General features: G+C 44.3%; 1 protein-coding gene across 1 annotated transcript in view; it reads right to left on the bottom strand.

The window, feature by feature from the left end:
• Positions 1–1,183: 1,183 nt before the first annotated feature.
• CRABP2 (cellular retinoic acid binding protein 2) overlaps positions 1,184–12,635 on the bottom strand; it is a 36,658-nt gene continuing 25,206 nt past the window's right edge. Inside the window, exons 3-4 of the mRNA XM_066609104.1 lie at positions 4,233–4,349; positions 1,184–2,337 (exon numbers count right to left, since the gene is read on the bottom strand). Coding sequence (XP_066465201.1) covers positions 2,287–2,337; positions 4,233–4,349 — 168 coding nt within the window. The 3' untranslated portion in view covers positions 1,184–2,286. The remainder of the gene's footprint in view (positions 2,338–4,232; positions 4,350–12,635) is intronic.

The raw sequence follows: 12,635 nt of genomic DNA, 5'->3' as shown, positions 1-12,635 counted from the left end.
ACACTACTTTGGAGTCTTCTGGATGGGGCTATTCTTGGGATCCTTTTGGCTGCCATTATTCATGGAGTCCATGTTGTTGATGATAACCATAAGGTTCTTCTAGCTGATATTATTTGTGGGGTCTTGTTGGCATCCTTATGGCTGCCAATATTTAGAGAACCCAACTTAGTGTCACTGTTCTGGCTGATGCTATTTTTATGGACCTTTTCGCTGACACTATTCATGGAGCCTTTCTTGTTGGCACTGTTCATTGACTTTGTCACAGCTCACTGCTGCTGCCCACCCCGATCACCTGCTGCTGGGGTGCAGTCGAGCACTGCTGTCAGCTCTCGCTCATGACCTGAAGGTTTGAAGTTCAGGCCGCACATGGTTCAGGTAGGTTGACCCAGCCTCCCATCCTTCTGAGGTCATTAAAATGAGTACCCAGCTTGGTGGGGGGGTAATCATTTTATTTTATTAGGCACCCGTACTCAAGGGTGGACGCCTAAGCAATTGGTCTCTTTAGCCATTTTGAGAAAGCCCCAGTTACCTTGTATACCCTGACTTCATCCGGTTTCTTCAATATTCTCCTGTTCAGACGTGCCAGTACCTTGCCTCGGCCCAGCGCAGTGTCAGCCGCCACATTACCGGGACTGTGTAATGGTTTGGGGACCCCACAGCAAATCCGGTATCTCACTTGGAGAGGTTAAGTGTGAAAACCGCGATTCCCCGGGTGCTACCACATCAGATAGTATGAGGCCAAACCGGTGTGTGGCAAGGTGGATCCACATCCAGGCTTCTTCTAGCAGTCCCTATTTGTGGGTTCCTTCTGGCTGACCCTATTCACGGGGCCCTTCTTGTTGTCACTATTAATGTGGTATCTATTTTTGCCTGACGCTATTGTTCAGAACAGATCTATGGATCAACTAGTCATGGGGATACCCTGGCGGACACTATTTTGGAGTCTCCTTGATGGCATTATTTATGGGGGTACATTCATAGCCACCCTGGGCTACGCGGCTCGTGGGCTGGACACCCCTACTCTAATCATTTGGCCAAGTTGAAGACTACTTTACGTTGTGGTTTCCATTTTTAAAGGTAGCCACAATGCAGAGGCACAACTGGTTCCCTACAAACCCCGCTGACTTATAATGGGGTCTAATGCAATTGTGGACAGAGCCATACAAAACCATAAAGAAACAACTTAAAAGATTTTTTTCTTTAATTAATTAAAAAACATATTGACAAATAAATACAGAAACGATGCATAAACTAGAAGAAAAACGAAGCCATGTGAGACATCTCTACCTTGGGGAATATCTTTTTAGCTAGCCGTACTACATTCTCTAGCCATGTGTTTACGTACATAAAAATGTATAAAATGGTTAAAGCCAGTTATGTAATCACAGATGATCCATTTTCTTTTCGTAGACACTGGTAAATTTTGGCGACTGGAACTTTTTGCCTTCTATAAAATCCAAAAAACTTTCAAAATTTTGCTCCTTGGCCAATCTAAACCATAATGTGGCCCCCATTGACCACGGCAGATATTGGATGGACACGAGGCTTATATTTAGTACATTTTCATCTAGACTGTTCCGAATAAGAGATCTGAGAGAAATATTCACACGGTCAGGGCCACGTTTCCCTTGAAGGGCTAATACTACTTTACTTCTGACTATAAGACTCACTTTTCAATGACGCGGTGGTCTTTTTTTCTTCCGTTTTACATGCGTACAACTTGCACACGTCATATTATCCAGTGCATCTTATAGTCTGAAATATGGAAATAAACCTTTGGGTATTTATTATATAGTACTATCATTCACTACTTGTTCACATTTTTTATTTCATAATCTACCAAATTCTTGCTACCGAGAGCCTTCCCTGCGACACATTTTTTTGGTTGGTGGCTCATCTTAAAACAATAGGCAAATCAAGATGGCCGTACATTCAAAATGTCCGACAGAGGTTTCCAAAAGCCATTTGGAATGGTCCATCTAATCTATGGATTAGCCTTTTGCTTTATCACACACTAATTGACAATTCAATTCCATTGCCCCATTGTCAATTCACAGTCCCCATTAACGCTGCTCCCTGGTGCCAATTCCGGGTGTGGAGTTAAAGCCATTTCTACCCTCTTCCAAAGAGTTTTATGAAAGATGGCAGACAATACAGGAGAAGCGTTGGCATGACGTTATGTTGCTGTAAACGGGATACTCTCTGCTTCATAATAAGTATTATATAATATTCAGACTATTGGCTGGAGAAGGTCACGCCTCAGGTCTCTTGGGCAGTGCAGTTGGCTTATTCTTTGATGTAAATTCGTGTGCAAACGACATCATCAGCCGTCATGGTCTGTAGGAAAAATGCAAAAAGGTCAATGTAGGATTTCACTTTTTGGTCTCCCAAAATTAGCTCTATAATTACAGCTACAATGTCTATAGACTGTGAGCAACCATCTTCGATCATAGAATAGAATTATAGAATCATCGGGTTGGAAGGGACCTTCAGGGTCATCGGGTCAATGCAGGATTACTAAATCATCCCTGACAGATATCTGTCCAGGCTCTGAAGACTTCCATTGAGAACTCCCCACCTCCCGTGGCAACCTCTTCCACTCATTTTTCAACAGCTTTTGGATAAGCTGACCATAGACAAACAGAAAACACGGCCATTGTGACCATAAACGAGCATTTATACCAGAAATGTTTGGGTATAGTGATAAAACAGTGATTTCATAAGAGGAATTCCTCCTGAATTGATAGAAAAGATAGGTGGAGGTCCAAGACGCCTAGATTCCGAAAAATAAAAGTTCTCAACCCTCAGTAGAGAGACTCGAACCCTTTGCTCCAGCTTTGCAATTCCCTCCATATGGAATACCCAACGCTCATATGGGGGAACCTCTAGTATGGTGTTTGGTGGGGGTTCTAGCTCATTGAGATCAGCTAATGTTGTCTTCTGATTTCTCAATGGCGCATTAATGATAGAATTTCCATTTAACGTGTAAGGGTATATTCACACGTGGTGGATTTGCTGCAAAAACCACAGCAAATCCACCAATCCTGAACACTTACTAACTGTTTCATTAAACTCTTGACATGCCAGAGTGACAGATTAGAGGTTTTTATTGGTAGGGTTCTGGATGCTCAGATCCCCACCAATCACAGAGATGAATAGGCAGAGTGCTGTACCTCTATGGTTGTGATTGTCTTTGCTTGACTCTCATTGAAAAGCCAAGTGTACAGATCCATACAAACTATTAAGTCCATACACAAAGGAGAGCTTAACAAAGCTTATCACACCCGAAGAGATGCAGCTCTGCCCTTCCATTTAGGTGATCCATGGGGCTCTCCGCATCCAGAACTCCCACCAATTACTATGACATGTCACAATTTTCAAAAAAAAAGACCCATACACCTTCAACAGTACCCCCAAAAACATCAATGTTCAGCCTGGTGAAGGATTCATGTATTTTGGGAGGTGAGCCTCAGCCAATCAGCTCTGGTGGTAGCTTATTTCCTAGGGAGCAAAAGGATTGGGTGTTGAAACTCAATGTCCTCGATCCTTCTTACCTTCCCCCCCCTCCTCCCAACATCATCTGTTGGGGGAAAGTCAAGTGGCTCTAGTGTGTGTGTGTGTGTGTGTGTGGAAAGGGGTGGGGGGTGTTATTTTAGACTAATTGATTCAATAATTAGCAAATATCCATACAATCATAAATCTTAGTTTTTTTTTGCTGTCTGTACACATCAGATAATTCATTAGCTGAATCTGCCCATTTCACCAGGACCAGTAGACATTCCAAGGTGAATGGGGCTGTGTCTGAAAAGAAGGATCGGGTAGATTGAACTTCAACATGCCCAATCCTTTGTTCTCAAGAGAGATAACCTGCCATCAGTAGTGTCTGGCAGCAGTTTATTTTGCTCTTCCCACTGAAAACACATGCATACTCAGCCAAACTAGGCATACATGAAAATGGGGGGAATTGGAAGAAAGAGCTGTCAGACAACGGGTATCTAGGGTGTATGTCCCTTTTATGATCTACTCTTTAGATTTGTTGAGTCTGACAGAATTTGGACAATTGAGAGCAAATGTTTGGCTTGTTGCATTTGTTGCCCTTTTAAGCTAATTGTTGAGGTCTATGATTCTGTAATATATACATGACATGATGATATCAACATGCCTAATAGTGATCAGCTAAGTCCACTCTTTGTTTGGACAACGTGATGAAACCTCAGGTCTGGTTTGCTTACCAGGATAAGTTCTCCGTCGTTGGTCAGTTCCCTTGACCAGGCAGTCTTGGGTCCATCCCCTTTGAGAAGCTTTTGTTCACACACAATCTTGTTCTCACTTTCCCATTTGGCCAGGCTCTAAAGAGAGACAAAGATTAAAGGAAGAGGCACTTAATTAAACAACAAACAGACCCACCAGACGAGGATACTCAAACCCATGGCCATCATCTATCATATGCAGGAGACAGCAGTCAAAGTCATGGAAGCTCAGCCTTGAGAAATTTAACACACTCCATTGACTCTTGTCTTCCACATTTCCCTGATTCATCAATGTCCTGGTGGTGGAAAGTGAATGGGGGAAGGGACACAGCCATTACTGACTCATTGATTGATCCTTCAAGAATGTGGAAATTCTTGGTTTGTAGCCCAAAATACCTGGTATATGTCAACTCCCCCAATTACCAGTAGCGTACATCTTATTGGTCGCAGGGCTCAAACAAATCAAATCTGCCTGAATTAATTCATTCATGCACATAAAATGTTGGGTAAGAATCCTACACAGTATATGGGCAGCTATTGGACTCTCATACTCAAGTATCTGAACCAAACTCTAAGGCAGTTCATAAACGGACGAGCACCTTCTGTACACCAGCTTTTGGAATGACTGGGACTTACTATGCTCGTTAGGGTCCAGTCCTTCTCTTCTATGCAAAATGGAAGGCTGGGTCATCACATATGGTGGTGCAATATCTCTTTTAGATACTAAGAAGTATGTTACAGTCAGTAGCAGACTAACTAAGTAGACCATAGACCCTGAGCTGCTCACACAACTTGTGCACCCCCCATACCATAACTAGAGTTAGTGCAGCACTTTTCTGTGCCCAGCACCGTGGCTCTGTTCCTCTCTGAAAATATTATCCCTCTTGTTACCTCCCCTTAGTAATAGTGCTTCTCTTTGTGTCACGAAAAGTAGTAGTGCCCCATAAAATAATAGTGCCCCCACATGGTAAGAATTCCTCCACAGTGCCCACGACAAGAAATAATGCCTCCTTTGTGCTCTACAATAAGAGTGCCTTTCTTTGTGCCACACGCAGTAAAAAAAGTAATGCACACTTCATGCTCTGGATAAGTAATACAGCCCTTCTGTGCCCCCAACAAAAAAAAGAGCCCCAGCCCCTTCTGTGCCCCCTGCAGTCTACAGTTGCCCAGTCACCCACACAGGAGAGTATGTATTCCAAACATTGTAGCTGCATTGCAGTGCATCCCACACATCCAGTACTGATAGCAGGAGAGGGAGGAGCGGGTGGTTTAGGGGACGCACTGTAATAAGGCTGCAGCATCTGGAATACAGTTTCTCCTGTGTGAGTGACCTGCAGCCTTTAACCCCTTGATGCTTTTGGGCATACATGTACACCCTCTGGCATTAGGGTTTGTATTAAGCGGGATCGGTTCCCGATCCTCCTCCATATACAGTGGGTACCAGCTGTCTTTTGACAGCTCCCACCCGCCAGCAACAGCCACAATCAGCGCTTACGCTGATCATGGCTGTTAATCGTATTGCAGTATATGGTAAAAGCAATCAAGCGATCACAAGTTCAAGTCCCCTGTGGGAACTAAAAAAAACACAAGTATAAATAGGTGGAAAGTAAAGTGTATTGTTAAAGAAAGTACAGAATATTAACCCCTTGAGTGGCACGCCCGGAAATTTTCCGGGACGAGCTCCACTGCCCATAGCGATATAGCCCGGAAGATTTCCGGGCTATGTATCACTATGGGAGCTACAGAGCACACTGCGATAAGCTGTGACATTGTGCTCTGCCTGCACAGTCCCACAGAGAACAAAGTAAGGGCTTTGAAAAACCAGCAGAAGATATTGCCGATCTGCCGGCAATCTCCTGCTTCTAAGTCTCCTGCTTTGTTTATAGGTTGCCATAGAGACCATCGGCTTGTCAGAAGCAAGCCGATGGTCTCTGTGGCAGGGAGAGCTAGTGCTTGGCTGTCAGAGGACAGCTAGGTACTACCTCTTACAGCAGAGATCAGAGAAAACCTCCGATCTCTGCTGTGTTAACCCTTTACATGCTGCAGTCTATGTGACTGCAGCATGTAAAGGGCTGTCACTGCAGCATGTAAAGGGCTGTCACCATCGGACCCCCGGAATGTGATCAGGGGGTCCTGATGGGTCCCTGTGGAAGTCCCCTAAAGGGACAAAAAAAAAAAAAAAAAGTAAAAAAAATACAAAAGTAAAAAAATTCTTTAAAAAAATTATAAAAACACTTGTCTCCCTTTACTTGGTAAAAAATCAAAAATACAATCACACATGTGGTATCCATGCGTCGTAATGACCCAGAGAAGGAAGTTAATGCATTGTTTAACCCCTTAATGACATGGCCCCTTTTTTTCTTTTTTCCCCATTTCTTTTTTTCCTCCCCCCTGTTTAAAAAATCACAACTTGTCCCGCAAAAAACAAGCCCTCATATGGCCGTGTCAATGGAAAAATGAAAAAGTTATGGCTCTTGAGACGCAACTGCAAAATTAGTTGAAATTCAATGATTAGACCATTTTAAAAAACCTGCCCTGGTGGGTCTGACAGGGTGGTAGGAAACCCGCCACTCAAGGGGTTAAGAGTTCAACCCCCCGCCCTTTTCTTGTATTCCTAATTAAAAAAAAAAACTAAAAATTCACAAAACATATTTGATATTGCCACGCCCATAAAAGTCCGATCTATAATAAATAATGGACCACTTATCCTACATGGTGAACATCTGTAAAAAAAAAAACACAACGGTAGAATTGCGCTTTTTTGGTCACCATGTCTCCAAGAAAAAATGTAATTAAAAGTGATCAAAAAAGTTGTACGTACTCCAAAATGATAGGAATAGAAACCACAACTCGTCCCTGACGCAGTAGATGAGACACTGACTTTTAATATATCCAGCCTTCACTCAGCCTTCTGTCCACGATATAAGGAACAGAAACTAGGTGCGGACATATTATTAAACTAGAGAATGAACAAAGGGGAATTTCAAGTGCAGTCAGCGAAGCGAACGATGGGAGTCACATATCAGATAATGAGATCAGAATCATGTACGACTTGAGGAAACAGAGTGTGTGACCCATTCCTAGACTGGTTCTGCTTGAAGGAGCCCATCTGAAGCCTTTGTTTGAGGTGGCATCATGCCATGCGTTGTCCCTCTCTCTTTATTACAGGGTAATAACTTCTCACAATAGACATTTCTTCGCCTCATAATGGATTTTAACACTTTCTCGATGCCCTTAGTAGAATGAGTTGTATTAAAATGTTCTTATCGCTTATTCAGTGTAGAAGCAGACACTTTCTGTGGAAACATGGTCAACGTATGGGTCCATCCCACTATTTAAGATGGCCATATACATTCGACTAGCGATCTTGGTAGGGCTGGGCAAACATCTAATATGTATAAGGTGTTTGTATAGCAGGTGTCTGGCAGTGACTTATTTCCTTCTCCCCATTGAGAACCAAATGAACATCTCTATGGTTGGCCAGGAAGAATAGCTGTTGGCCAATTGAGCATTCAATTGATAGCTAATGAAGTTAGCCAACTTGAGGCCAAAAACACACTGCTGTAGGCGCAACCATGCTCACCGGTACGGAGCTTAGTTGCACCTGAATGAGGGAAATTTCTTCCCCTACGCTGGCTTTTCAAAGTCCGCGCCAGAACACAGGAGTTTGAAAGAAGCCGTGGGAAGATAGGTGCCGTCTGACCTTTCCCTCACGATGTATTCACTATGTGCAGGACAGATGGGGCAGGTCCTATCTTTTCTCGGCCATAGTATTCACGGCCGATAAATCCCGATAGTGAAAACAAAACCACTGACCTTCCATAGAGATTAGTGGTTTTGTTTTGTCCCGCTATACGGCTGTGATTATTATATAAGGGGAGAAAACACGCTCATGTGTTTTTGCCCTTATAATGAAGTTCTCCTGTGCCAAAATCCTATGAGAATAATTTCTGGGTCTGTAGATGTAACGAAGCTGGTGTGGACAAATTTGTGTCACTGACTGATTTGGCTTTCTGCTTTTCTTGAGGGTTTCTCTAATTGGTCTTTTGGTTTTCACCCTTTAACCCCCTTTTGAGGGATCTGGTCTTTGCTGTAGGGAACTCCCAGGCTGTTTTCCCAGGAGTAGTCTTAGTCTAGTGACAGCTTGTTGAGGAAGAAACTCTGATGTTCTATTCACTTGGTATGTTGTATGCCTTCAGGGTGTTATTGAGTTGTGAAGGACTAATACAGAAGGGACTCTGGGTGTAGCTGCTCCTCTTATGATTCAAATCTCTCTCCAGTTTCCGGATAGGAAACAAAGTTCAGCGGGCTTCGGAGTGAGAAGAAAGCTTAGCAGGTGTCTCCAGAAGTTTGCATCCTGGACCAATGCCATCCGCCCTATGGGCAATATCAGAGCTGCACCCGACCTGGAACAAAAATTGAGGAGTTGATACACCCAACCTCTGATGAAGTTTGCTGATATCACGGGCGGTACCCGGCCTTGGGACACTTATTGATGAAAGGGTCTGTAATTGCATGGCTGCACATCCTGGCCTAGGATAGTCCTGTACCTTGGCTTTGTGAAAGACAGTGCCCTATTAAGGACTGCGGCCAAATACGGCCCCATACTCGTGTTTCTTTGTGAATTGTTTGAAAGATTGTGTGGACAGATCAGCCTTCTTATGTTGTTGCTTATTAAAGTTCCCGTTGGAGCAGCAAGCATGTCCAATGAGCATTCTTACACCAAAGAGCCTCGGAGCTTTCAGATGCCCTCATAATGTCTTGCAGCTTATTCGGGGAAACATGTCCCAAGCTGCGGCCTAATCGAAACTGGTCCAACATAAAAAGGTTATGACCTTGCTCACTCTCATGTTCAAGAAGGCCACTATGACCCCAAGATCAGTAGTTGCAGTGGCTCAGATGGGACCGACCTTTATTTCACACCTTGGAAGGCCAACTGCTGTAGTTGTAGTCCCCCAAGTGGATAGGGTAGCACCCCAGCCTTCACCCTGGTCCTGTCCTTCCCATGGTCAAAGGTCAAAGTGCACTAGAGCTTGGTACCAAAGGGACAGATAAGACCATAGTCAGAATAACTAGCTGTGGTCAAAGTAGGTGGGGTTCACACAATATGGTAAATCAGGCTTAGATCAGGACAAGCAGAGTTCAGGAAAGCTGAGTAATCAGGCAGATGGTCAACATTGAGAGTGAAGCAGGATACAGATACACCTTCATAGAACCCAAAAGGAACCTAATGCTCAGGCACCTTCCAATGGTGCTTAAAAAACCTGTGAATAACTGGCTTAGGGCTGGGAAGCTGGGTGAAAAAAGACCTTTAAGAGACATGCCGATGACCGTAGCTGGCGGCCATAACAATGAATGGTTTAACCCTTAGTGACCGCCAATACGTCTTTTCACTGACCTCACTAGTGGGCTTTAAACCTGCACATACATCCTTGAAAGGCAGTGACTTGGCTGACTACTGACAGCCAGGCTTCTTCTGTAACAGCCAGGAATGGAGAAAACTGCCGGAAGGGGGCTCCTTCTAACACCCACTGGAATCCCACAATGCAATTGCAAGGTTGCAGTGGGTTCCCATGGTATACAGATGTGCGACAAAGGCCATATTTAGCAACCATCTAACTCAACCTATTAGACCTCACCTCCAGCAGATCTAGGCTGATGTCACAGATTTGGTAGAATGCACTACATACATATTCAGGTGCCCTTGAGAGACTAAAAAAGTGTCAAAAAACCTTAATAAAATCCAATTTAAAAGAAAATCCAGTTTAAAAAAAATATACACATCTACCCCCCTCTCCCCAAAAAACCTTTTTAAACTAGCAAAATACTTTTTTAAAATATTTAAAGTAACACATAATAGATATACGGTCGTCTGAATGCGCCCTAATATCGGCTGGGTTTTCACGCCCAGCCGATATACGGTGTCCCTCTCTGCAAGGGGAGGAGACTGGAACAGTCGGGAGCAGTGCTCTGAGCTCCCGCCCCCTCTCCACCCCCCTGCACTATTTTCAATGAGGAGAGGCGGGGCAGGGGCGGAGCTAATTCCTGGAACTTAGCCCCGCCTCCTCTCATTGCAAATAGTGGAGAGGGGTGGAGAGGAGGCAGAGAGGGTGCGGGAGCTCAGTTCCTGCTCCCGGCTCTTCCAGCCTCCTCCCCCTGCAGAGAGAGACGCCATATATCGACTGGGCGTGAATACCGGGCCGATATACGGTCGTCTGAATGCACCCTTACCGTGTAACGACCCAGGCAATAAAAAAAGTATTTTCTTATTTATCTCGCATGGTGAATGCTGCAAAAATAATTTTAAAAAATGAACACCAGAATTGTTATTTTTCTTTTGTTCGCCTCCTTAAAAAAAAGTAATAAAAATCAATCAAAAAGTCACATGTGCCTCAAAATGATACCAAAAAAAACTACAGAACATGACCTCACAAAAAATAAAAATTCTATGGATCTTAGAACGCGGCGATGCTGAGTCAATTATCTTTATGGTGCAAACGTAATAAAAAAAAATCTTGGTATCGCAGTAATCGCGCCGAACAGATAAGAAAGCTATTGTGTTATTTTTACTGAATGGTGAACTCCATAAAAACAAGCCCCAAAAACAATGGAGGAATTTCTGGGGGATTTTCCATCCCCCCCCCCCCCCCCCCCCCGTAAAAACCCAAAAAAGGAAAAAAAGTAATAAAAGTTCTAGAACACATTATACGTACCCCAGAGTGAGGCTAATAAATATACAACTCCCCCCCTCCTAAAAAAAACCCGTATTTTAGCTCCTGCAATGAAAATCACTTGGTCCTTAAGGCACAGAATAGGCCGGTCACTAAGAGGCTGAGGAGGGAAGGGACTTGAGATTTGTAAAGTGGACAACCCCAAAAATTCTTCATCTGAAGTCAAAAAATTTGCCGCCACATTAGAATATTTTTCATGCCTTTACTTGTGAATCGAGTGCAACTGAGAAGCACTTGGCTCCTGTACTCCATGCGAGATCGGGCACGGTCTCCCAACGGTGCTGAATTTCATTATGGCAAGGATTCAACATAACCTCACCTTACCCAACCGCAAATGGTCTTACAGAAAGCAATCCGGGAGAACTGCAATTTCCTCTCTGCTAAAATAGTTACTCAATGATTGCCTCTAAGTGCCGCCTAAAACCGTCCTGTGCCGGGGACGCCAAGGGTTGCGAAGATCCCGGTTTCCACCCTTTCAGCTTCCAAAACTAGGACTCCTTTCGTTTCCCTGCCGGCTGTGCGAGGACACGGGACGACTTCGGGGTTAATTGTGGAAATCGATGCCCGATAAATAAATAGCTTTGTGACTCATTACCCCGGACGGGAAAGCCAAAATGATTCCTGCCTGCTTGTCACTAACCTTTAATATGTTATTCGAAATCTCCCGGCACGCCATAAAACAGAAACGGATTTGGTCCGTGATTTAATGGCTTGCCAATGGCGGGGGGATAGGCGCCCCTAAAATAACGAGCCGGGTTTTTTTTTTCCCTAACTTCGGCTGAAACAATGAGTGCTGTGTTTCAGGCACCTGCGAGCAGAAATCCAAAAAATTGGTTTTATGGGTATTTTTTTTGACACTCGCGTGTAAAAATAAATGACAGTATTAAATGGCATATGGTCTGCCATAAAATAACTTGTCTTTGCAGGGAGGGAGAAGCTGGCGTTCCGCTCCGCAGCCTGCTGGGAACGTAGATCGAAGGCAAGAAAGGAGAGAGGTGCGAAGCCGGTGACGTACAGGGATGACTGAGTAAGCGGTGGAAGAAATCACATGACCGTCAATGGCACCTCGTTATGGCGGCCACACAAGTTGGTGAAGGATGGCTTGTAAATTTGGCCATCGTGTGGTTGCAGCAGGGCAGTACTGCTGTCAGAGACAGTTCACTGTGGCTGACACGGTTGTGGGGTATCTGTGGCTGGCAATGCAATTTTAACTTGGCACCAGGGATGGCACGGGGCACTGTAGTTTGCTCTGTTATAGGGTTCTGAAGGAACGGTGGCATTGGTATGGGCTATGTGGCAGCACCATTGTGGGGGCACTGCAGCTTGGTTTCGTATGGAGGACTGTGCATGTTATTGTTATGAGGCACTGTGGCGCCACTGTTACTGAGCAGTGTGGATGTCATTGTCGTGGATGCATCGTGGCTTTATAGAACTGTGGTTAGTACTGATATGGAGGTGCTGTGGGTCACGATGAATGACACTGATAAAGGGGCACTGTGGTTGGCCTAGTTATGGGCTACATTGATGGGGCCCTATGAATGTGTAGTGATGGCACTATTTTCTGGTATTGTGGATGGCATTATTATGGGGTATCTGTGGCTAGCAACGTTATGAGGCACTGTCAGTGGCCATTTTTATTTAGCACCACTGATGG

The sequence above is a fragment of the Eleutherodactylus coqui genome, chromosome 6 (assembly GCF_035609145.1).
Source record: "Eleutherodactylus coqui strain aEleCoq1 chromosome 6, aEleCoq1.hap1, whole genome shotgun sequence".
NCBI lineage: Eukaryota > Metazoa > Chordata > Amphibia > Anura > Eleutherodactylidae > Eleutherodactylus > Eleutherodactylus coqui.
Note: the sequence above shows the minus strand (reverse complement) of the source record. Positions and strands in the feature narration are given on the sequence as shown.